Raw genomic sequence first — 26,318 nt, 5'->3', positions numbered from 1 at the left:
GTTCTGTTCTGTGAGATCATCCTCATCAGCTAACGTCACTTTTTGTGAATTTTTAAGCATTTGTGTAATTTAAAAAAATAACATAAAGGTTTCATAATTCATAAATGTCATGTTAACTGACTGACATTATCTCATAGAATAATACATATAAAATATCCTAAGCCTGTGTTAACCTCAGACCTTGTTTTTGCTGTTTATTCTAAAAAACTATTCTTTCCCCGTGAATTTTCCCATACGCTGAACGAACCAGTGGTAACTAATTTCCGGTTTTTAGGACTACAAACTGGCGATTTCTATTCCCTGGTATAAAAATGGTTGTGAAACACCAGCCAATGGCCTAGGATTATGCTCTGTATATCTCTTAGATTTCCATGCCTATGACATTGTCTCTGACATATATTGTGTCGAATGTCTTTATCTAAGTATGAAACAAAAACAAAAAAATGATGTTTTGCAAAAACATTGAATGGTCATTATGGGGGAAAAACACACAGATAACAGTCCACTTTCCCACGCCTGTATCTGTCAGCTCGCCAAGGCCCTGCGAAGCTGCGCATAAACGGTGCACTTCTGAGGCGGTCGAGGGACTGAAATAGACTTCTGAAGCGTCTAAATGACGTCACCGTGTCATGTCGACTGTCAATGTGCGCCATTTTGGATTGAAAAAAAAAAAAATCACGGGCATTTCTGTAAGCCCATATTCACGAGTCTAAATAACTGTTTCCTTGTAATAACCTGTACTGAAATACAATCCTTACAACTCAAATCACTATCGGAAGAGCCCCTAAAGAAGCCAGTTCTGTTGAAGAAAGTGGCAATGGCAGGTAAGGTTGACAACTTTGTAGGCGGGGGCCCTACACTGTTCTCACGCATCAGCGCGGCCTAAAAGCATTGCAAGTTTCTTGGCTAGCAAGCAACCGATAAGCTCTGAGAATGTGTGCCAAATTACACTCCATAGTTAGCTAGTTGCTATGTTGAAGTACACATTTAAAGGTGGGAATAATTTATCTCTGTTTCTATAACATCTGCTAATATTTTCTGTCTATTTAATTCACCTTATTCAATTTGTGATGTTTTGTAGGTGTCGGAGGAGGGAACGATTTCCAATGGTGTTTCTCTCAAGTGAAGGGAGCCATAGACGAAGATGTGGCTGAAGGTAAGCTCGTTTCCATTTCAACAGATAGATGAACATTTTGAATGTTATTCATTGATCTAATCACGGGTGTTTTGTGCAAGCTAACGTTAGCAAGCTAGCAACGTCGCTAATACAGATGGTTGCTAGTTAACTATCTAGCTAGCCTAGTGCCTAAGTTGGCAGCATTCAAACCTTGTTAACTCGCTAGCTAGATAACTAGCAAGGCTAGCCAGTTATAGCTATGGCTATTTAGTGGAGCTGTCTAGTTAGCTGCAAGTGCTATTGTTTTGGCTAGCTAGGTGTAGGTGGTTGACCTATGTAGTTATTGTAAGCACATGGTTAGTTAACAGTTGTTCTCTCTTCACCAGGCATAACAAGGTCAGATATTTGCTAACTACATCTGTCACTAAACATAGGCTTTAACTATATAGTTTTAGACCTATAGCTGTGAAAACACTGCAAGATCTTGTAACACTGTCAGTGTTGGTGTGAAAGAGAATCATGGATACATTACCCTGCACACCCCTGTTATCTAAGACGGCATCGATTAGGATGTAGCTACACATTGATCTGGCCTGTAAGGCCTGCTATTGGCTGGCAGTGTGAAGGCTGACAGATTTGGTGATGCTGGTCCCTCTGGTTTAAAATAAGGGTATCTCAGACATATAGGGGTGCCTTGCTAACTGTACAGTACGATCCACAGGTTCCCACACAGTACAGTGTGTAACTAGCTAATCACCTTGGTCTCTCAAAGTGGAAAGATGTATGTTTATATCTGTACAGGACTATCTTTGCTGCACTACTGTGATACTGATTCTGAAGCTATTCGGTTGTGTCGTTTGGGACTAGGACTACTTGTCGTACTGACATTATATTTTGCACCACAATTAATCATCTGTTTTTGAAGAAAGGGATTGGTCTGTGTATCTGTTGTGGACTGGCAGGTGGCACACTGTGCTGGGGCATCCCAGGGGAAAGGGCAGGAGGGATACTGCTGTGCTGCTGTCAGCTGGTCGTTTCCGGCTCCTCTCCTCTTCACTGCTGCTTTGTTATAAATAATCCAGTGGCCTAGCTGTGAGATGTGGCGCTAAAAGAGACACAAAGAGAGAGAGGGCCCCCTAGCATCACGGGGAGAGAGGGCCCCCTAGCATCACGGGGAGAGAGGGCCCCCTAGCATCACGGGGAGAGAGAGCCCCCCCCCCCCCAGCATCACGGAGAGACAGAGATCCATGACGGGGGAAGAGAGAGCCCCCCCCCCCAGCATGACGGGGAGAGAGAGAGAGCGCGCCCCCAGCATGACGGGGAGAGAGAGAGAGCGCGCCCCCAGCATGACGGGGAGAGAGAGAGAGAGAGCGCACCCCCAGCATGACGGGGAGAGAGAGAGAGCACGCCCCCAGCATGACGGGGAGAGAGAGAGAGAGAGCGCCCCCAGCATGACGGGGGGAGAGAGAGAGAGAGCGCCCCCAGCATGACGGGGGGAGAGAGAGAGCGAGCGCCCCCAGCGTGACGGAGAGAGAGAGAGAGCGCGCACCCAGCGTGACGGGGGAAGAGAGAGAGCGCGCCCCCAGCATGACAGAGAGAGAGAGCGCGCCCCCAGCATGACGGGGAGAGAGAGAGAGCGCGCGCCCCCAGCATGAGAGAGAGAGAGAGAGAGAGAGAGGAGAGAGAGAGAGAGAGCCCCCAGCGTGAGAGAGAGAGAGAGAGAGCCCCCAGCGTGAGAGAGAGAGAGCGAGCGCCCCCAGCGTGACGGGGAGAGAGAGAGAGAGAGCACGCCCCCAGCATGACGGGGAGAGGGAGAGAGAGAGAGCGCGCCCCCCAGCATGACGGGGAGAGAGAGAGCGCGCCCCCAGCATGACGGGGAGAGAGAGAGAGCATGACGGGGAGAGAGAGAGAGCGCGCCCCCAGCATGAGAGAGAGAGAGAGAGTGAGTGAGAGAGAGAGCCCCCAGCGTGAGAGAGAGAGAGAGCCCCCAGCGTGACGGGGGGAGAGAGAGAGAGCGAGCGCCCCCAGTGTGACGGGGAGAGAGAGAGCGAGCGCCCCCAGCGTGACGGGGAGAGAGTGAGCGCACCCCCAGCATGACGGGGGAAGAGAGAGAGAGAGAGAGAGCGCGCTCCCAGCATGACGGGGAGAGAGAGCGAGAGCGCGCCCCCAGCATGAAGGGGAGAGAGAGAGAGAGAGTGCGCCCCCAGCATGAAGGGGAGAGAGAGAGAGAGAGAGCGCGCCCCTAGCATGACGGGGAGAGAGAGAGAGAGAGAGCGCGCCCCTAGCATGACGGGGAGAGAGAGAGAGAGAGAGAGCGCGCCCCTAGCATGAAGGGGAGAGAGAGAGAGAGAGAGAGCGCGCCCCTAGCATGACGGGGAGAGAGAGAGAGAGAGAGCGCGCCCCTAGCATGACGGGGAGAGAGAGAGAGAGAGAGAGCGCGCCCCTAGCATGACGGGGAGAGACAGAGAGAGAGAGCGCGCCCCCAGCAGCACAGAGGGGCCATCTGAATCTTTCCTGCCCAGTCATCCATACTGCAGCCTCTTTCTATTCTTCATGAACAAGCCATACATGTGCATGAAGACTGAAACAAAGAGTGACTACCTCAACTTGTTCAATAAAGAAACCCTCATTTTCATTCTCGGCAAAAGCTTTCGCTACGTTATGTCCTAATGAATACGACCCTTGGCTCTGCATCGTCATACAGTCTCAACCAGCACAGAGAATAAATAGATTTCCCTTGCTGCAGTCTTGTTGTACAGGCCGTGCTTAGATCTTCCATGGCTGAGTGCACTTCCCTGACGTCAGCTGCATCCTTTAACCAAGGTATAGAGTCCTAGTACCTCTTTATAATATGCTACAGGGGCACTGCACTGCGCCTGACCCATTGGCTTCCAGCCAAACGGGGTGGGGGGTGGTTGGGTTGTGAGCATAGAGACATATTAATTATCTGTAAGTTAATGTACAACAAAGTACATCTTATCAAAGACTCCAGTCACCCAAGTCATAGACGGTTCTCTCTGCTACCGCACGGCAAGCGGTTCCCGGAGCGCCAAGTCTAGGACCAAAAGGCTCCTTAACAGCTTCTACCTCCAAGCCATAAGACTGCTGAACAATTCATCAAATGGCCACCCAGACAATTTACATTGACACCCCCCCCCCCCCCCCCATTTGTTTGTACACTGCTGCTACTCGCTGTTTATTATCTATGCATAGTCACATTACCCATACCTACATGTACAAATTACCTCAACTAACCTGTAACCCCACACATTTACTCTGTACCGGTACCCCCTGTATATAGCCTCGTTATTGTTACTTTTTATTTGTATTTGACACATTTTTACTTTAGTTTATTTGGTAAATATTTTCTTAACTAACAGTGCAGTTCAAGAAAGCGTTAAGGGCTTGTAAGTAAGCATTTCACGGTAAGGTCTACACCTGTTGTATTCGGTGCACGTGAACCCATAAGACGTGATGTCACATGAACCCATAGGACGTGATGTCACGCGAACCCATAAGATGTGATCATAATGGCTAGACAGACATGACTGGAATAGACACTACTGTGTTCACTCACAGGATTTTATCCAGTCAAGTAGGTTTTCAAATCAAATGTTATTTGTCATCATGCTTGGTAAGCAACCGGTGTACAGTCGTGGCCAAAAGTTTTGAGAATGTCACAAATATTAATTTCCACAAAGTTTGCTGCTTCAGTGTCTTTAGATATTTTTGTCAGATGTTACTATGGAATACTGAAGTATAATTACAAGCATTTCAAAAGTGTCAGGCTTTTATTGACAATTATATGAAGTTGATGCAAAGAGTCAATATTTGCAGTGTTGACCCTTCTTTTTCAAGACCTCTGCAATCCGCCCTGGCATGCTGTCAATTAACTTCTGGGCCACATCCTGACTGATGGCAGCTCATTCTTGCATAATCAATGCTTGGAGTTTGTCAGAATTTTTGGGTTTTTGTTTGTCTACCCGCCTCTTGAGGATTGACCACAAGTTCTCAATGGGATTAAGGTCTGGGGAGTTTCCTGGCCATGGACCCAAAATATCGATGTTTTGTTCCCCGAGCCACTTAGTTATCACTTTTGCCTTATGGCAAGGTGCTCCATCATGTTGGAAAAGGCATTGTTCGTCACCAAACTGTTCCTGGATGGTTGGGAGAAGTTGCTCTCAGAGGATGTGTTGGAACCATTCTTTATTCATGGTTGTGTATTTAGGCAAAATTGTGAGTAAGCCCACACCCTTGGCTGAGAAGCAACCCCACACATGAATGGTCTCAGGATGCTTTACTGTTGGCATGACACAGGACTGATGGTAGCGCTCACCTTGTCTTCTCCGGACAAGCTTTTTTCCAGATGCCCCAAACAATCAGAAAGGGGATTCGTCAGAGAAAATGACTTTACCCCAGTCCTCAGTAGTCCAATCCCTGTACCTTTTTGCAGAATATCAGTCTGTCCCTGATGTTTTGCCTGGAGAGAAGTGGCTTCTTTGCTGCCCTTCTTGACACCAGGCCATCCTCCAAAAGTCTTCGCCTCACTGTGCGTGCAGATGCACTCACACCTGCATGCTGCCATTCCTGAGCAAGCTCTGTACTGGTGGTGCCCCGATCCCGCAGCTGAATGAACTTAAGGAGACGGTCTTGGCACTTGCTTGACTTTCTTGGGAGCCCTGAAGCCTTCTTCACAACCATTGAACCGCTCTCCTTGAAGTTCTTGATGATCCGATAAATGGTTGATTTAGGTGCAATCTTACTGGCAGCAATATCCTTGCCTGTGAAGCCCTTTTTGTGCAAAGCAATGATGACGGCATGTGTTTCCTTGCAGGTAACCATGGTTAACAGAGGAAGAACAATTATTCCAAGCACCACCCTCCTTTTGAAGCTTCCAGTCTGTTATTCGAACTCAATCAGCATGACAGAGTGATCTCCAGCCTTGTCCTCGTCAACACTCACACCTGGGTTAACGAGAGAATCACTGACATGATGTCAGCTGGTCCTTTTGTGGCAGGGCTGAAATGCAGTGGAAATATTTTGGGGGGATTCAGTTCATTTGCATGGCAAAGAGGGACTTTGCAATTAATTGCAATTCATCTGATCACTTTTCATAACATTCTGGAGTAAATGCAAATTGCCATCATACAAACTGAGGCAGCAGACTGTGAAAATTAATATTGGTGTCATTCTCAAAACTTTTGGCCACGACTGTAGACTAACGGTGAAATGCTTATTGACAGACCCTTCCCAACAACGCAAGGAGAAAGATAAACAAATAATAGAAGGATAAAAACATGAGAAATAAATACAAGATGAGTAGTGATAACTTGTCTGTATACACAGGGTACCAGTACCAAGTCAATGTGCAGGGGTAATAACTTGGCTATATACACAGGGTACCAGTACCTAGTCAATGTGCAGGGGTAATAACATGGCTATATACACAGGGTACCAGTACCAAGTCAATGTGCAGGGGTAGAGGTAATAACATGGCTATATACACAGGGTACCAGTACCAAGTCAATGTGCAGGGGTAATAACATGGCTATAAACACAGGGTACCAGTACCGAGTCAATGTGCCGGGGTAATAACATGGCTATATACACAGGGTACCAGTACCAAGTCAATGTGCAGGGGTAATAACATGGCTATATACACAGGGTACCAGTACCAAGTCAATGTGCAGGGGTAATAACTTGGCTGTATACACAGGGTACCAGTACCTAGTCAATGTGCAGGGGTAGAGGTAATAACATGGCTGTATACACAGGGTACCAGTACCAAGTCAATGTGCAGGGGTAATAACATGGCTATATACACAGGGTACCAGGTACCAAGTCAATGTGCAGGGGTAATAACATGGCTATATACACAGGGTACCAGGTACCAAGTCAATGTGCAGGGGTAATAACATGGCTATATACACAGGGTACCAGTACCAAGTCAATGTGCAGGGGTAATAACTTGGCTATATACACAGGGTACCAGTACCAAGTCAATGTGCAGGGTTAGAGGTAATAACATGGCTATATACACAGGGTACCAGTACCAAGTCAATGTGCAGGGGTAATAACATGGCTATATACACAGGGTACCAGTACCAAGTCAATGTGCAGGGGGTAATAACATGGTTTTTTACACAGGGTACCAGTACCAAGTCAATGTGCAGGGGTAATAACTTGTCTGTATACACAGGGTACCAGTACCTAGTCAATGTGCAGGGGTAATAACATGGCTGTATACACAGGGTACCAGTACCAAGTCAATGTGCAGGGGTAATAACTTGGCTATATACACAGGGTACCAGTACCAAGTCAATGTGCAGGGGTAATAACATGGTTTTTTACACAGGGTACCAGTACCAAGTCAATGTGCAGGGGTAATAACTTGGCTATATACACAGGGTACAGGTACCAAGTCAATGTGCAGGGGTAATAACATGGCTATTTACACAGGGTACCAGTACCAAGTCAATGTGCAGGGGTAATAACATGGCTATATACACAGGGTACAGGTACCAAGTCAATGTGTAGGGGTAATAACATGGCTATATACACAGGGTACAGGTACCAAGTCAATGTGCAGGGTTAGAGGTAATAACTTGGCTATATACACAGGGTACAGGTACCAAGTCAATGTGCAGGGGTAATAACATGGCTATATACACAGGGTACCAGTACCAAGTCAATGTGCAGGGGTAATAACATGGCTATATACACAGGGTACCAGTACCAAGTCAATGTGTAGGGGTAATATCTTGGCTGTATACACTAGAGGTAGACCGATTTATGATTTTTCAACGCCGATACCGATTATTGGAGGGCCCCAAAAAAACCGATACCGATTAATTGGCCGATTTAAATAAAAACAAATATAATAATAAAAAATACCAAAAAATACAAATATTTACTTTTATTTTTATTTTTTTATTATTTTTTGTTTTTTGTAATGACAATTACAATACTGAATGAACACTTGTTTTAACTTAATATAATACATCAATAAAATACATTTAGCCTCAAATAAATAATGAAACATATTCAATTTGGTTTAAATAATGCAAAAACAAAGTGTTGGAGAAGAAAGTAAAAGTGCAATATGTGCCATGTAAAAAAGCTAACGTTTAAGTTCCTTGCTCAGAACATGAGAACATATGAAAGCTTGTGGTTCCTTTTAACATGAGTCTTCAATATTCCCAGGTAAGATGTTTTAGGTTGTAGTTATTATAGGAATTATAGGACTATTTCTCTCTATACGATCTGTATTTCATATACCTTTGACTATTGGATGTTCTTATAGGCACTTTAGTATTGCCAGTGTAACAGTATAGCTTCCGTCCCTCTCCTCGCTCCTACCTGGGCTCAAACCAGGAACAGATCGACAACAGCCACCCTCGAAGCAGCGTTACCCATGCAGAGCAAGGGGAACAACTACTCCAAGTCTCAGAGCGAGTGATGTTTGAAACGCTAGTAGCGCGCACCCGGCTAACTAGCTAGCCATTTCACATGGGTTACACCAGCCTAATCTTGGGAGTTGACAGGCTTGAAGTCATAAACAGCGCAATGCATTGCGAAGGGCTGTTTGAATGAATGCTTACGAGCTTGCTGCTGCCTACCATCGCTCAGTCAGACTGCTCTATCAAATCATAGACTTAATTATAACATAATAACACACAGAACTACAAGCCTTAGGTCATTAATATGGTCGAATCCGGAAACTATCATCTCGAAAACAAAATGTTTTTCCTGTCAGTGAAATACGGAACCGTTCCGTATTTTATCTAACGGGTGGCATCCCTAAGTCTAAATATTCGTGTTACATTGCACAACATTCAATGTTATGTCATAATTACGTAAAATTCTGGCAAATTAGTTCGCAACCAGCCAGGCGGCCCAAACTGTTGCATATACCTTGACTGCGTGCAATGAACGCAAAATGACACAATTTCACCTGATTAATATTGCCTGCTAACCTGGATTTCTTTTAGCTAAATATGCAGGTTTAAAAATATATACTTCTGTGTATTTATTTTAAGAAAGGCATTGATGTTTATGGTTAGGTACAGTCGTGCAACGATTGTGCTTTTTTCGCAAATGCGCTTTTGTTAAATCATCCCCCGTTTGGCGAAGTCGGCTGTCTTTGTTAGGAAGAAATAGTCTTCACAGTTCGCAACGAGCCAGGTGGCCCAAACTGCTGCATATACCCTGACTCTGTTTGCAAGAGAAGTGACAAATTTTCCCTAGTTAAAAGAAATTCATGTTAGCAGGCAATATTAACTAAATATGCAGGTTTAAAAATATATACTTGTGTATTGATTTTAAGAAAGGCATTGATGTTTATGGTTGGAGCAACGTGTACCTAAGCGATTATATGCAACGCAGGACAGGCTAGATAAACTAGTAATATCATCAACCTTGTGTAGTTAACTAGTGATTATGATTGATTGATTGTTTTTTATAAGATAAGTTTAATGCTAGCTAGCAACTTACCTTGGCTTCTTACTGCATTCGCGTAACAGGCAGGCTCCTCGTGGAGTGCAATGTAAAGCAGATGGTTAGAGCATTGGACTAGTTAACCGTAAGGTTGCAAGATTGAATCCCCGAGCTGACAAGGTAAAAATCTGTCGTTCTGCCCCTGAACAAGGCAGTTAACCCACCGTTCCTAGGCCGTCATCGAAAAGAATAATGTGTTCTTAACTGACTTGCCTAGTTTGGAACCACCAAGACTCTTCCTAGAGCTGGGTGCCCGGGCCAAACTGATCAACCGGGGGAGAAGGGCCTTGGTCAGGGAGGTGACCAAGAACCCGATGGTTACTCTGATAGAGCTTCAGAGTACCTCAGTGGAGATGGGAGAACCTTCCAGAAGTACAACCATCTTTGCAGCAATCCACCAATCAGGCCTTTATGGTAGAGTGGCCAGACTGAAGCCACTCCTCAATAAAAGGCACATGACAGCCTGCTTGGAGTTTGCCAGAAGGCACCTAAAGACTCTCAGACCATGAGAAACAAGATGCTCTGTTCTGATGAAACCAAGATTGAACTCTCTGGCCTGAATGCCAAGCGTCACGTCTGGAGGAAACCTGGCACCATCCCTATGGTGAAGTATGGTGGTGGCAGCATCATGCTGTGGGGATGATTTTCAGCAGCAGGGACTGGGAGACTAGTCAGGATCAAGGGAAAGATGAACGGAACAAAGTACAGAGAGGTCCTTGATGAAAACCTGCTCAGGACCTCAGACTGGGATGAAGGTTCACCTTCCAACAGGACAAAGACCCTAAGCACTCAGCCAAGACAATGCAAGTGTGGCTTCGGGACAAGTTTCTGAATGTTTTTAAGTTATCCAGCCAGAGCCCAGACTTGAACCCGATCGAACATCTTTAGAGAGACCTAAAAATAGCTGTACAGCGACGCTCCCCATCAAACCAGACAGATTGATAGGATCTGCAGAGAAGAATGGGAGAAACTCCCCAAATACAGGTGTGCCAAGCTTGTAGGGTCACCCCCCTGAAGACTTAAGGCTGTACTCGTTGCCAAAAGTGCTGCAACAAAGTACTGAGTAAAGGGTCTGAATATTTATGTAAATGTGATTTTTCTTTTTTGCATAAATGTCTAAACCTGTTTTCGCTTTGTGATTATGGCGTATTCTGTGTAGATTGAAAATGTTTTATTTAATACATTTAGATTAAGGCTGTAACGTAATGAAATGTGTAAAAAGTCAAGGGGACTGAATACTTTTCGAAGGCACTGTATATTTTAAGATCATCTTTGAGAACTAACAATCACAACAACAAAAACTACAGACACTCTGACAGCATAAGCCATGGAAAAATGTGTAGAATTACAGGACATTTGCTTTAAAAGAGAGAAATGTTGCTACTGTGGCCAAGAGGAGGGCATCTTTGGCAGTGGACTTCAGATCATAATTTATAGCCTAGCTAGCCTACTACTTGTATCGAGCATATTACGTATTTTTCAGGAGACTAGCATGGCTCATGGTTGTTTTGTCTTGCTGTGATGCCAAGTCCCCCACTGAGCTGCTAGTGTTGTTGCAGTGGGTTCTCCACCCGTCACAGCCAGAAGAGGACTGGCCACCCCTCATAGCCTGGTTCCTCTCTAGGTTTCTTCCTAGATTCTGGCCTTTCTAGGGAGTTTCTCCTAGCCACCGTGCTTCTACACCTGCATTACTTGCTGTTTGGGGTTTTAGGCTGGGTTTCTGTACAGCACTTTGAGATATCAGCTGATGTAAGAAGGGCTTTATAAATACATTTGATTTGGCTGTTTTGTGTTGTCATTATTCTCCAGTGAGCTGCTAGTGTTGTTGCTGTGTTCTGTTGTCATTATTCTCCAGTGAGCTGCTAGTGTTGTTGCAGTGGGCTGTGTTCTGTTGTCATTATTCTCCAGTGAGCTGCTAGTGTTGTTGCAGTGGGTTGTGTTGTCATTATTCTCCAGTGAGCTGCTAGTGTTGTTACAGTGGGTTGTCTTGTCATTATTCCCCAGTGAGTTGCTAGTGTTGTTGCAGTGGGTTGTGTTGTCATTATTCCCCAGTGAGTTGCTAGTGTTGTTGCAGTGGGTTGTCTTGTCATTATTCCCCAGTGAGTTGCTAGTGTTGTTGCAGTGGGTTGTCTTGTCATTATTCCCCAGTGAGCTGCTAGTGTTGTTGCAGTGGGTTGTGTTGTCATTATTCCCCAGTGAGTTGCTAGTGTTGTTGCAGTGAGTTGGGTTGTCTTGTCATTATTCCCCAGTGAGCTGCTAGTGTTGTTGCAGTGAGTTGTGTTGTGTTGTCATTATTCCCCAGTGAGCTGCTAGTGTTGTTGCAGTGGGTTGTATTGTTATTATTCCCCAGTGAGCTGCTAGTGTTGTTGCAGTGGGTTGTGTTGTCATTATTCTCCAGTGAGCTGCTGGTGTTGTTGCAGTGGGTTGTGTTGTCATTATTCTCCAGTGAGCTGCTAGTGTTGTTGCAGTGGGTTGTGTTGTCATTATTCTCCAGTGAGCTGCTGGTGTTGTTGCAGTGGGTTGTGTTGTCATTATTCTACAGTGAGCTGCTAGTGTTGTTGCAGTGGGTTGTGTTGTCATTATTCCCCAGTGAGCTGCTAGTGTTGTTGTGTTGTTATTATTCCCCAGTGAGCTGCAAGTGTTGTTGCAGTGGGTTGTGTTGTTATTATTCCCCAGTGAGCTGCTAGTGTTGTTGCAGTGGGTTGTATTGTTATTATTCCCCAGTGAGCTGCTAGTGTTGTTGCAGTGGGTTGTCTTGTCATTATTCCCCAGTGAGCTGCTAGTGTTGTTGCAGTGGGTTGTATTGTTATTATTCCCCAGTGAGCTGCTAGTGTTGTTGCAGTGGGTTGTGTTATTATTCCCCAGTGAGCTGCTAGTGTTGTTGCAGTGGGTTGTGTTGTCATTATTCTCCAGTGAGCTGCTAGTGTTGTTGCAGTGGGTTGTATTGTTATTATTCCCCAGTGAGCTGCTAGTGTTGTTGCAGTGGGTTGTGTTGTCATTATTCTCCAGTGAGCTGCTAGTGTTGTTGCAGTGGGTTGTATTGTTATTATTACCCAGTGAGCTGCTGGTGTTGTTGCAGTGGGTTGTGTTGTCATTATTCTACAGTGAGCTGCTAGTGTTGTTGCAGTGGGTTGTGTTGTCATTATTCCCCAGTGAGCTGCTAGTGTTGTTGCAGTGGGTGCTACAGTACAGGATGACGTGTGCCTGATCGGGTTCAGGCCTATACTGAGAGGGGAATGTTCATTAGGCCCCGCTCTTTATAATATGATTGAAAAACCCACTGCTACGTCAGACTGGTCATCAATGATATTGCTCATGTTTTTGTTTTGTGACGTAGACCTAACCCGTGTTATTGTGTGTCTTAAGTTCAGGTTTATTTATCTTTTTTTTTTACATATGTAAAAAAAAACAAAAAACAAAAACAGCCTGCATGAAATGTTACGCGCTCATGACGTTTTTTTGTTGTTGTCTCTCAGCCGACATAATCTCAACGGTTGAGTTTAACTATTCTGGAGAACTACTAGCAACAGGAGACAAAGGAGGTCGGGTTGTCATATTCCAACGGGAACAAGAGGTCGGTTAACTATCAAACAACCATAAATCAATAGAAAAAAAATCACGTTTAAGACTAAAACGCACTTTGAAAACATTAGTCGGATTCACCTTTTAATATACCATATGATGTACAAAATCGTATTAAATTTATTTTTTGAAGTGCATTGTGGTGGTTGGGAAATATAGTCGTACTAATAATGAGCTGGTTTATTTCTTCCAGAGTAAAAACCGTCCTCATTCCAGAGGAGAGTACAATGTGTACAGCACTTTCCAGAGCCATGAACCCGAGTTTGACTATTTGAAAAGCTTAGAAATCGAGGAGAAAATCAACAAAATAAGATGGTTACCTCAACAAAACGCTGCACACTCTCTGCTCTCAACAAATGGTAAGTCACGGAGCTCTTCGTTCATATTTCTGATAACATTAGGTCGAGGTGACGACGCTTCAGCACCACAGACGTTCCAAGGAAATGCACTGAATGTTGAACTGTAAAGGTAGCTTAACCCCTTCCTCTAAAGTCTTTACAGACGGAAGGCCAAGGTGACTGTAAATTTGTGCTAACACTGACATTGCCTTTTTCACAACCCAGACAAAACCATCAAGCTATGGAAAATCAGCCAAAGGGACAAAAGAGCAGAAGGCTACAACTTGAAAGACGAGGATGGAAGACTGAGAGATCCTTTTAGAATCACGTCGTTACGGGTATGTCTCATCTTGTTCATCACCGTTTACCTGATATAGTTTTGAATGATCCCGTTCAGGGAAATAAAATAAAAAAACACGTGAAGTATTTGGAGAGAAAGTGTGAGGGAGAAAATACACGGCACCGAGTGACGATCTGATATTAACCTGCCGTTCGTTCTCCATTCGTTAGGCGCAGTGTGTTTTAGGAACCGTTCGTTCTCCATTCGTTAGGCGCAGTGTGTTTTAGGAACCGTTCGTTCTCCATTCGTTAGGCGCAGTGTGTTTTAGGAACCGTTCGTTCTCCGTTCGTTAGGCGCAGTGTGTTTTAGGAACCGTTCGTTCTCCGTTCGTTAGGGGCAGTGTGTTTTAGGAACCGTTCGTTCTCCGTTCGTTAGGCGCAGTGTGTTTTAGGAACCGTTCGTTCTCCGTTCGTTAGGGGCAGTGTGTTTTAGGAACCGTTCGTTAGGGGCAGTGTGTTTTAGGAACCGTTCGTTCTCCGTTCGTTAGGCGCAGTGTGTTTTAGGAACCGTTCGTTCTCCGTTCGTTAGGCGCAGTGTGTTTTAGGAACCGTTCGTTCTCCGTTCGTTAGGGGCAGTGTGTTTTAGGAACCGTTCGTTCTCCGTTCGTTAGGGGCAGTGTGTTTTAGGAACCGTTCGTTCTCCGTTCGTTAGGGGCAGTGTGTTTTAGGAACCGTTCATTCTCCGTTCGTTAGGCGCAGTGTGTTTTAGGAACCGCCCGCCGTTAGCCGTTCTGACATTTTCACAAGTTTGGACAAGTAGAATCAGTTCGCACTCGGTTCGTACATTACGTCCGGCACTCTGTTCAGAGGTGCCAAGTACTCTTGGCCGGCAAACGCTACCAGTGTGTCCGTGCCTTTTTAAACAGTGATTATGTCATCCCTTCTGATCCATCTCACATATGATTGATTTCCTGATATATAATTGCTATATTATTTGTTAGTAAAAAAATTACAGTTAAAAGTATATAATATACAGTTCCTTCAGAAAGCACTCACACCGCCGTGACTCCTTCGTCACCCCGCCGTGACTCCTTCGTCACCCCGCCGTGACTCCTTCATCACCCCGCCGTGACTCCTTCATCACCCCGCCGTGACTCCTTCATCACCCCGCCGTGACTCCTTCATCACCCCGCCGTGACTCCTTCATCACCCCGCCGTGACTCCTTCATCACCCCGCCGTGACTCCTTCATCACCCCGCCGTGACTCCTTCATCACCCCGCCGTGACTCCTTCTGTACCCCGCTGTGACTCCTTCATCACCCCGCTGTGACTCCTTCATCACCCCGCCGTGACTCCTTCATCACCCCGCCGTGACTCCTTCATCACCCCGCCGTGACTCCTTCATCACCCCGCTGTGACTCCTTCATCACCCCGCCGTGACTCCTTCTGTACCCCGCCGTGACTCCTTCATCACCCCGCCGTGACTCCTTCTGTACCCCGCCGTGACTCCTTCTGTACCCCGCCGTGACTCCTTCTGTACCCCGCCGTGACTCCTTTTGTACCCCGCCGTGACTCCTTCTGTACCCCGCCGTGACTCCTTCTGTACCCCGCCGTGACAAGGAGTCACCCCGCCGTGGCTCCTTCGTCACCCCGCCGTGGCTCCTTCGTCACCCCGCCGTGGCTCCTTCCGTACCCCGCCGTGGCTCCTTCCGTACCCCGCCGTGGCTCCTTCCGTACCCCGCCGTGGCTCCTTCATCACCCCGCCGTGGCTCCTTCCACACCCCGCCTTGCCACAGCCCGAACCCAACACAGACCTGTGATCCCTTTGTGATCTTAGTTTAATTCATCTTTTAAATACATATTTTAATAAATCTCCACCGCTGCTAAGTTGCTGACGCCCCCAAAAATATGGAACATTAACCTCTCTGGTATCATTGGGACGCTAGCGTCCCACCTCGACAACAGCCAGTGAAATTGCAGTGCGCCAAATTCAAACAACAGAAATCCCATAATTAAAATTCCTCAAACATACAAGTATTATACACCATTTGAAAGAAACTTCTTGTTAATCCAACCACAGTGTCCGATTTCAAAAAGGCTTTACGGCGAAAGTACACCATGCGATGTTGTTAGGACAGCGCCTATCCACAAAAAAACATAGACATTTCACAGCCAAGGACAGGACTCACAAAAGTCAGAAATAGCGATTAAATGAATCACTAACCTTTGATCTTCATCTGGTGGCACTCCCAGGACTCCATGTTACACAATAAATGTTTATTTTGTTCGATAATGTCGATTTATGTCCAAAAACCTCTGTTTTGTTGGTGCATTTAGTTCAGTAATCCAAAGGCACAAAGCGCGCTCTCAACACCCAGACGAAAAGTTAAAAAAAAGTACATTAAAAGTTCGTAGAAACATGTCAAATGATGTTTAAAATCAATCCTCAGGTTGTTTTTGTCATAAATAATCGATAATATTTCAACCGGACAAAAGCTTCGTCAATAGAAAAGGAGAAACAAGAAAGGCGCGCTCCCGATCACTGCCTGGCTTCATGTCTGGAAATTTCCACTGTCCACTCACTGAAAGTGCTGTATCTCCCTCATTTTTCAGAGTAAAAGCCTGAAACAATGCCTAAAGACTGGCCACATGTAGTGGAAGCCTTGGGAGTCTTTGTATGGTGGATAGACTTTCAATGGAAAAACAGCCTTTCAAAATAATAGTTATACTCACATACATTATTTTAACAGTTTTGGAAACTTTAGAGTGTTTTCTATCCAAATCTACCAATTATATACATATCCTAGCTTCTGGGCCTGAGTAGCAGGCAGTTTAATTTGGGCACGCTTTTCATCCAAAATTCCGAATGCTGCCCCCTACCCTAGTGAAGTTAAATCATATTTCTGCCCACTTTGAAGAGGCTAGAACTGTCCACGTTTACTTTTTCCTCTGCCAACAAGACTAGTAACGAACAGCAAATCAGACAACCCCATAGTAACACGGGAAACTGTTGAGCGTGAAAAACCCAGCAGCGTTGCAGTTCTTGACTCAAACCGGTGCTCCTGTCGCCTTCGGCCATACCTCGTTCAAAGGCACTTAAATCTTTTGTCTTGCCCATTCACCCTCTGAATTACACACACACACTATCCATGTCTCAAGGCTTACAAATCCTTATTTAACCTGTCTCCTCTCCTTCATCTACACTGATTTGAAGTGGATTTAACAAGTGACATCAATAAGGGATCATAGATTCACCTGGTCAGTCTATGTCATGGAAAGAGCAGGTGTTTTTAATGTTTTGTCCACTCAGCTGCAGAGGGAAAGGAGAGAGCATGAGAAAATTATTTTTGATCAGTCATGGAAATAAAAGTTCTGAAAACATGTTTGCTCACTATTTTAAAATAGAAGATGGAGAACAAGCAATAGTATGAAAAGTCAGTATTTTTGGTGCATGTACAACCAACTAGCACCCGCTAACGTTATCCAGAAGAAGAAAAAAATTAATAAATATATATATATATATATATATATATATATATATATATATATATTTATATTTATTTAGACTCAAAGTATCGATATAATATTGCGATATGTAACTAACTCCCCCCTACTTCACTACTACATGTATTTGTCATCTTCAGAAAATGAGTGAACTGCACTGGTTTTTTAAGCGTACTATGTCTTCATAATAAAGGATGCTTTGTTCCAGGTGCCTGTGCTGCTGCCCATGGATCTGATGGTGGAGGCTAGCCCAAGGAGGATATTCGCTAACGCACACACATATCACATCAATTCCATCTCTGTAAATAGTGATCATGAAACATACCTTTCAGCTGATGATCTCAGGGTTAACCTCTGGCACTTAGAAATCACAGATAGAAGTTTTAGTATCCTTTTTAATCACAAAAAAGTACACAACATGTATTTCATTTAAATGTGAAGATTTGTGTGTGTTTCTACCTGTGTGTGTGTGTGTGTGTGTGTGTGTGTGTGTGTGTGTGTGTGTGTGTGTGTGGGTGTGTGTGTGTGTGTGTGTGTCTACCTGTGTGTGTGTGTCTACCTGTGTGTGTGTGTCTACCTGTGTGTGTGTGAGTGTCTACCTGTCTACCTGTGAGTGTGTGTGTGTACCTGTGAGTGTGTCTACCTGTGTGTACCTGTGAGTGTGTCTACCTGTGAGTATGTGTACCTGTGAGTGTGTCTACCTATGAGTGTGTCTACCTGTGAGTGTGTGTACCTGTGAGTGTGTCTACCTGTGAGTGTGTCTACCTATGTATACCTGTGTCTACCTGTGAGTGTGTGTACCTGTGAGTGTGTCTACCCGTGTCTATCTGTGAGTGTGTCTACCTGTGAGTGTGTGTACCTGTGAGTGTGTCTACCCATGTCTACCTGTGTCTATCTGTGAGTGGGTCTACCTGTTTGTCTATGCCCTTGCCATGTCCTGGTGGTGTTGATCCTTGATCGTGCCCCCCTCCCCCAGACATTGTAGATATAAAGCCTGCCAATATGGAGGAGCTGACAGAAGTCATCACAGCTGCAGAGTGCCATCCACACCAGTGTAATGTGTTTGTGTACAGTAGCAGCAAGGGGACCATCCGCCTCTGTGACATGCGAGCTGCTGCCCTCTGTGATAGGCAAAGCAAATGTAAGTCAATAATATCATTGGGTAAAACTTTACATAAATGTCATTGCTTTAGATAGAATAATATACTGAACATAAAATATATAAACGCAACTTCAAACTGAGTTACAGTTTATATAAAGGAAATCAGTCAATAGAAATACATTCATTAGGTCCTAATCTATGGATTTCACATGACTGGGAATACAGATATGCGTCTGTTGGTCACAGATACCGTGTGGATCAGAAAACCAGTCAGTATCTGGTGTGACCACCATTTGCCTCATGCAGCGCGACACATCTCCTTCACATAGAGTTGATCAGGCTGTTGATTGTGGCCTGTGAAATGTTGTTCCATTCCTCTTCAATGGCTGTGCGAAGTTGCTGGATATTGACGGGAACTGGAACACGCTGTCATACACATAGATCCAGAGCATCCCAAACATGCTCAATGGGTGACATGTCAGGTGAGTATGCAGACCAGAGAAGAACTGGGACATTTTCAGCTTCCAGGAATTGTGTACAGATCCTTGCGACATGGGGCCGTGCTTTATCATGCTGAAACATGAGGTGATGGCGCCGGATGAATGGCACAACAATGGGCCTCAGGATCTCATCACGGTATCTCTGTGCGTTCAAATTGCCATTGATAAAATGCAATTGTGTTTGTTGTCCATAGCTTATGCCTGCCTCCACCATAACCCCACCGCCATCATGGGGCACTCTGTTTACAAAGTTGAAATCAGCAAACCGCTCGCCCACACGGCGCCATACACAGCCTCTAAAATGATGTTGAAGGTGGCTTATGGTGGAGATTTGAATGTTCATGTGGTGGACATTCCTGCAGTCAGCATGCCAATTACATGCTCCCTCAACTTGAGACATCTATGCCGTTGTTGTGTGAAAACAACTGCACATTTTAGTGGCCTTTTTATTGTCCCCAGCACAAGGTGCACCTGTGTAATGATCATGCCGTTTAATCAGCTTCTTGATATGCCACACCTGTCAGGTGGATGGATTATCTTGGCAAAGGAGAAATGCTCACTAACAGGGATGTACATTTGAGAGATATAAGCTTTTTGTTGCGTATGGAACATTTCTGGGGTCTTCTATTTCCGACTCATGAAACATGTTGCGTTTTTATATTTTTGTTCAGTCTATATGCGCCATTTAGGAGACGCTTTTATCCAAAGTGACATACAGTCATGCATGTATACGAAGTAGTGAACTTGCATCCAGTTACTTGCAGGGTTCAGAAAGGATGGATACCTGTACACTGAATGCACCTGTCGTTTTATTGATTTAAATAAATCTGGGGTCTCTACACAATGTATGGGTTTCTACAGTATCATCAACATTATTACTATAGCTCTGATAGGAGAGGAGCACCAGAGGTGTGCTGGGTTTCTACAGTATCTTCAACATTATTACTATAGCCCTGATAGGACAGGAGCACCAGAGGTGCGCTGGGTTTCTACAGTATCTTCAACATTATTACTATAGCCCTGATAGGACAGGAGCACCAGAGGTGCGCTGGGTTTCTACAGTATCATCAACATTATTACTATAGCCCTGATAGGACAGGAGCACCAGAGGTGCGCTGGGTTTCTACAGTATCTTCAACATTATTACTATAGCCCTGATAGGACAGGAGAACCAGAGGTGCGCTGGGATGTGTTCTGGGTCACATATAGCTGAAGAACGCTCAACTCTGTTCTGTTCTATCGAGGCGGAGTTGAGTTTTGATAACTGGTCGTGGGATTTGCTAGCAACAACAATGAGCCACCATCAGTCGATTCTTGTAAAAATGGCAGTTCTGAAAACGCTTACCTGTACCTATGTTTGTCTTGTACAACTGCGGCCCTTCGGCAGGATGCTGAAATTCATACTTTTAATAACAACTTTTAGCACATACAACCACCGACTGTTTCCTCATTACTACGTCAACTGAGATTCAATTGGGTCCCTGCTATCCGGGATCCTTTGGTTGTCCGTACCCCATTTTGAAGTTGACATTTTAAATGTTAGGGTATGGAAATCCCAAGGATAGCAGATAGCACGGACCCAATTGAATCTCACCTTACATAGTAAGAGCAACGAGGGAAAAGTCGGTGGTTGTATTCGCTAAAAGTATGAATTTCAGTACCCTGGGGAAGGGTACAGGAAAAGCATAGGTACCAGTGTTATGCCGAAAAATTAATTCTGGCACTGGGGAGATTTTCCACATAACAGGGTTTTCAGAATTGAATTTATTTTTTACAAGAGTCGACTGATGGTGGCTCAATGTTGTTGCTAGGAAATCCTGCAACCTGTTATCAAAACTCTACTCCAAATAAGAGAACGGAGTTGAGCGTTCCTCAAACTAAGTCAGATGTGTTTTCACATACAAGCTGTTTTTGTGTGTTTTCACAGTAGTTTCCCTCTGATGTCAGCAGGTGATGATGTAACATACAGAATGATGTAATCCGTGTAGTACCCTCTCAGCTCTTTAGGGTAGCGCTACAACTGTCAAGGAATATAGGCTTTGTTTTCGGCTGATTAGAGAGCTTTCATTGTTTATTTATAGACTAGGATGTATAATGCATTATGATGCAGTTATAATGCATTGTAAGACTTGTCATGAACATGAATGATTCCTCTATAACGTCTTGATTAATTATCATGTAATGATTTTTCAGTTGAATGACAGTAAGGCTCATATACACCCTGGCTTGCAATGCCAGGATTGAGGCTTTGATTACCAGGGCCACCCATACAATAACATGTCTGCATGCATGACTAAGTCACTTGAGATAAAAGCGTCTGCTAACTGGCCTATACGTTGCTGTTTTGATTAACTGGTTTGGAATGGTTTATATTTATTTGTTTCTCAGTCTTTGAGGAGCCAGAGGACCCTAGCAGCCGGTCCTTCTTCTCAGAGATCATCTCCTCAATATCTGATGTGAAGTTCAGCCACAGCGGCCGTTACATGATGACCAGAGACTACCTGTCAGTCAAGGTGTGGGATCTGAACATGGAAAACCGGCCTGTGGAGACTTACCAGGTACTGACTGGAACTTTACCTGTAGTGACCTGCCAGGTACTGACTGGAACTTTACCTGTAGAGACCTGCCAGGTACTGACTGGAACTTTACCTGTAGAGACCTGCCAGGTACTGACTGGAACTTTACCTGTAGAGACCTGCCAGGTACTGACTGGAACTTTACCTGTAGAGACCTGCCAGGTACTGACTGGAACTTTACCTGTAGAGACCTGCCAGGTACTGACTGGAACTTTACCTGTAGAGACCTGCCAGGTACTGACTGGAACTTTACCTGTAGAGACCTGCCAGGCACTGACTGGAACTTTACCTGTAGTGACCTGCCAGGTACTGACTGGAACTTTACCTGTAGAGACCTGCCAGGTACTGACTGGAACTTTACCTGTAGAGACCTGCCAGGTACTGACTGGAACTTTACCTACATTTTTCTGGCTATAGAGCACTACGTTATAGTACGTTGTGTAGTAGTATGTTTTCATCACGTTTTGAATGAATTGCAGTGGTATGAAAACAGCCAGAAACAATATGTATAGTGAACAAAGATATAAACCCAATATGCAACAATTTCAACACTTTTACAGTTCATATAAGGAAATTAGTCAATTGAAATAAATCCAATAGGCCCTGATCTATAGATTTCACATGACTTGGCAGGGGCGCAGCCATGGATGGGTCTGGGAGGGCATAGGCCCATCCACTGGGGAGCCAGGTCCAGCTAGTCAGAATTACTTTTTTCCTCACAAGGGCTTTATTACAGACATAAATACTCCTCAGTTTCATCAGCTGTCTGGGTAGCTGGTCTCAGACGATCCCACAGGTGAAGAAGCCGGATGTGGAGGTCCTGGGTTGGCGTGGTTACATGTGGCCTGCTGTTGTGAGGCCGGTTGGACGTACTGCCAAATTCTCTAAAACGATGTTGGAACATTTGATTCTCTGGCAACAGCTCTAGTGTACATACCTGCAGTCAGCATGCCAATTGCACGCTCCCTCAAAACTTGAGATATCTGTGGCATTGTGTTGGGTGACACAACTGCACATTTTAGTGGCCTTTTATTATCCCCAGCACAAGGTTCACCTGTGTAACAAGCTTGTTTAATCAGCTTCTTACTATATACCACACCAGTCAGGTGGATAGATTATCTTGGCAAAGGACAAATGGTCACTAACAGGGATGTTAGTGCACAACATTTGAGAGAAATAAGCTTTTGGTGTGTATGGAACATTTCTGGGATATTTTATTTCAGCTCATGAAACATGGGACCAACACTTTACATGTTGCATTTTATATTTTTGTTCAGTGTAGATATGTTATTTTGTTAAATCTTTTAAATTCTTGTCTCAAGAATGAAAGACACATTCTTCATAAAGGCCAAATAAATGAACTGATCTGAACTGTTTTAATGTGTTTATTTTGTATAGGTGCACGAGTACCTCCGTAGCAAGCTCTGCTCGCTGTATGAAAACGACTGCATCTTCGACAAGTTTGAGTGCTGCTGGAACGGTTCTGACAGGTACGTACCGCAAGCCAATGGACACTGAACTTTACAATCAGTTTGAAAGTTATGATCTCATAAATGGACCCACAACACACAAATAACAAACACCTGCATTACAATCAATGGCTGTATATACAAAGGCCTGGATCACCTGACTCCATTCAGTCCTATGTGAAGACTCAACAGCTCATTGAAGATAAAATCGGCCTTGAATTTCCGTGGTTACAATGAGAGGGGGCAGTCGTTCTCCCCTGATTACAATTCATACCTGCAATCGACTGCCAAGCAAAGACAACTCTACAACATTACTCTTCTAGAACCATGATGACTCTACAACATTACTCTTCTAGAATCATGATGACTCTACAACATTACCCTTCTAGAACCATGATGACTCTACAACATTACTCTTCTAGAAGCATGATGAGGTTACACCATTACTCTTCTAGAACCACGATGACGTTACACCATTACTCTTCTAGAACCACGATGACGTTACACTATTACTCTTCTAGAACCACGATGACGTTACACCATTAGTCTTCTAGAACCACGATGACGTTACAACGTTACCCTTCTAGAACCACGATGACGTTACAACGTTACCCTTCTAGAACCACGATGACGTTACAACGTTACCCTTCTAGAACCACGATGACGTTACAACGTTACCCTTCTAGAACCACGATGACGTTACAACGTTACCCTTCTAGAACCACGATAACGTTACCCTTCTAGAACCACGATGACGTTACAACGTTACCCTTCTAGAACCACGATGACGTTACAACGTTACCCTTCTAGAACCACGATGACGTTACAACGTTACCCTTCTAGAACCACGATGACGTTACAACGTTACCCTTCTAGAACCACGATGACGTTACAACGTTACCCTTCTAGAACCACGATGACGTTACAACGTTACCCTTCTAGAACCACGATGACGTTACGTTACTCTTCTAGAACCACGATGACGTTACAACGTTACCCTTCTAGAACCACGATGACGTTACGTTACTCTTCTAGAACCACGATGACGTTACGTTACTCTTCTAGAACCACGATGACGTTACAACGTTACTCTTCTAGAACCACGATGACGTTACAACGTTACCCTTCTAGAACCACGATGACGTTACGTTACTCTTCTAGAACCACGATGACGTTACAACGTTACCCTTCTAGAACCACGATGACGTTACAACACTACTCTTACCCCTTTGATGGGTTGCTTTCTTTACACTAGATAAATAAATACAATGTCAATTCTTTATCTAGTATTTTTGTCCAGCACCGAATTTCTACTTAATAATAGGTCTTTATAATAATACATGGTATTTATATAGCGCTTTTCAAGGACCCAAAATCACTTTACAATTGTAGACATTTTTGGGATGTGCAATTCACCTTGTTTTGCTGTTCCTCCTCCCCAGTGCCATCATGACGGGCTCATACAACAACTTCTTCCGGATGTTTGACCGGAACACGCGGAGGGACATCACGCTGGAGGCCTCTAGAGAGAACAGTAAACCTCGGGCCATTCTGAAAGCCCGCAAGGTGTCCACCGGGGGGAAGAGGAAGAAGGATGAGATCAGCGTAGACAGTCTGGACTTCAACAAGAAGATCCTGCACACCGCCTGGCACCCAAAGGAGAACGTCATCGCTGTCGCCGCCACCAACAACCTCTACATATTCCAGGACAAGATCAACTAAACTTAGCAATCCCCCCCCCCCCCCCGAAACTGTTCCGACCCTCCCGAACCCAGCCATCATACCTACCTACCGCGAATGGACAGAAATCTTGTACGTTGCATAGTTAAGAATAGTCGTTAAATCTGTTTAAAGAAACAACAGCAGCCTTGTCTGTCCTCCTAATGAAGAAGAAATGTGATGCACTTGTTTCGTTGTGTAGCCAGCCAGCCAGACGCCTGGTCACCTGCTGGAGTCAGACGGCCTGTTTCTTTAGAGTCTGAGGTGTTGGTTGGTTGGTTTGCGTCCTGTCTCGTTGTGAGGGCAGACAGAGGCAGGCAGGAGCCCCAAGTCTGACTCTGGACAGACTAGCCCGGGCCTGACTGCAGCAGAAATATCGATGGACAGCACTCAACAAAGAGGCCAAAAAATGTCAGTTTAAAGTTAGTGTATTTATTTAAAAGTCTGAGCCTTGTTTTACTTCCTATGATTTGACGACACATTATGGAATAAGGAGGAAAGATGTTGTTGAAGTCAGAATGAGATATTAGTCTCTTAACTGTAAATCTGGGCCTTGGAGAAACTGAAATAAAATTAGCTTAATAAGTAGGGTTGCAAATTCCCAGGTAACTTTCCTAAAATTCCCAGGTTTTCCAGAAATCCCATTTGGAAGATTCCCAGAATCGGAAAGGAATGAGCAGGAAATTATCCAGGAATCCTGCAACTAGGATGTTGGGAAAGTTAGGGGAAATGTAGCAGCCTTACTGGTAACATTCCTCCTCCCTGGCCGACTCTCAGGCCTCCGTGTTGGACCTTGCTAAGCTCTTAAACACAGGTCTCCATGTTTGGTCAGTGGACAATTGTTTTTGGTTATTTTTAGTTTTTGGTTATTTTTAGTTTTTATCCTTTTTTTTTCTCTCATGTATAATAACATTTTACTCATTGACTGTATCTATATAACCACACCGTCTGGTGTCAACCACTTAATAAAAGTAACGAAAACCACAACGACGAGACGCGTTTTTACATTCTGAAATGAATCTGAGTTTGTTATGTTCTACTTTGCGTGTCATTTGGTAGATGTGGAGAGTCAACCTACTGACCACACAATGCCTTTTCTAAGGCACCTGATTGACCATTCTCCGTTATTAGGCAGCTCACTACTGGAGCTTGTGAGAATCCTGTTATTGGCTCTGTCAGTATTTTTTATTTAACTAGGCAAGTCAGTTAAGAACAAATTCTTATTTACAATGACGGCCTAGGAACAGTGGGTTAAACTGCCTTGGTCAGGGGCAGAACGACAGATTTTTACGTTGTCAGCTCGGGGATTCAATCCAGCAACCTTTCGGTTACTGGCCCAACACTCTAACCACTAGACTACCTGCTCTAACCACTAGGCTACCTGGATCTAACCACTAGGCTACCTGGATCTAACCACTAGGCTACCTGGCTCTAACCACTAGGCTACCTGGCTCTAACCACTAGGCTACCTGGCTCTAACCACTAGGCTACCTGCTCTAACCACTAGGCTACCTGCTCTAACCACTAGACTCTAACCACTAGGCTACCTGCTCTAACCACTAGGCTACCTGGATCTAACCACTAGGCTACCTGGATCTAACCACTAGGCTACCTGCTCTAACCACTAGGCTACCTG

General features: G+C 44.6%; 1 protein-coding gene across 2 annotated transcripts; it reads left to right on the top strand.

Moving 5' to 3' along the window:
• The first annotated feature begins 632 nt into the window (after positions 1-632).
• LOC106592990 (serine/threonine-protein phosphatase 2A 55 kDa regulatory subunit B delta isoform) lies at positions 633-25,669 on the top strand. Of its 2 annotated transcripts, none has more exons than XM_045687584.2 (10): positions 633-824; positions 1,082-1,156; positions 13,090-13,187; positions 13,389-13,554; positions 13,759-13,871; positions 17,525-17,702; positions 18,293-18,457; positions 21,307-21,476; positions 22,893-22,984; positions 24,406-25,669. In XM_045687584.2, the coding sequence occupies exons 1-10, from the start codon at positions 818-820 to the stop codon at positions 24,683-24,685; spliced, it is 1,344 nt and encodes a 447-aa protein (XP_045543540.2). In that variant the 5' UTR covers positions 633-817; the 3' UTR covers positions 24,686-25,669. The 2 variants fall into 2 exon arrangements, with proteins under 2 accessions (XP_045543540.2, XP_045543543.1); XM_045687587.2 differs by lacking the exon at positions 633-824 and adding an exon at positions 884-993.
• Positions 25,670-26,318: the final 649 nt, after the last annotated feature.

Source organism: Salmo salar, chromosome 01 (genome assembly GCF_965601325.2).
Source record: "Salmo salar chromosome 01, fSalSal1, whole genome shotgun sequence".
Classification (NCBI taxonomy): Eukaryota; Metazoa; Chordata; class Actinopteri; order Salmoniformes; family Salmonidae; genus Salmo; species Salmo salar.
This window is presented reverse-complemented; position numbering and strand designations above follow the sequence as displayed.

Excerpts from the sequence above, each read along its gene's own strand:
- LOC106592990 (XM_045687587.2), top strand. The coding sequence starts at position 972 with ATGTTGAAGTACACATTTAAAG. Across the intron at positions 1,157-13,089 it reads AGACGAAGATGTGGCTGAAG|CCGACATAATCTCAACGGTT; the intron begins GTAAGCTCGTTT and ends GTTGTCTCTCAG. Across the intron at positions 13,188-13,388 it reads TATTCCAACGGGAACAAGAG|AGTAAAAACCGTCCTCATTC; the intron begins GTCGGTTAACTA and ends TATTTCTTCCAG.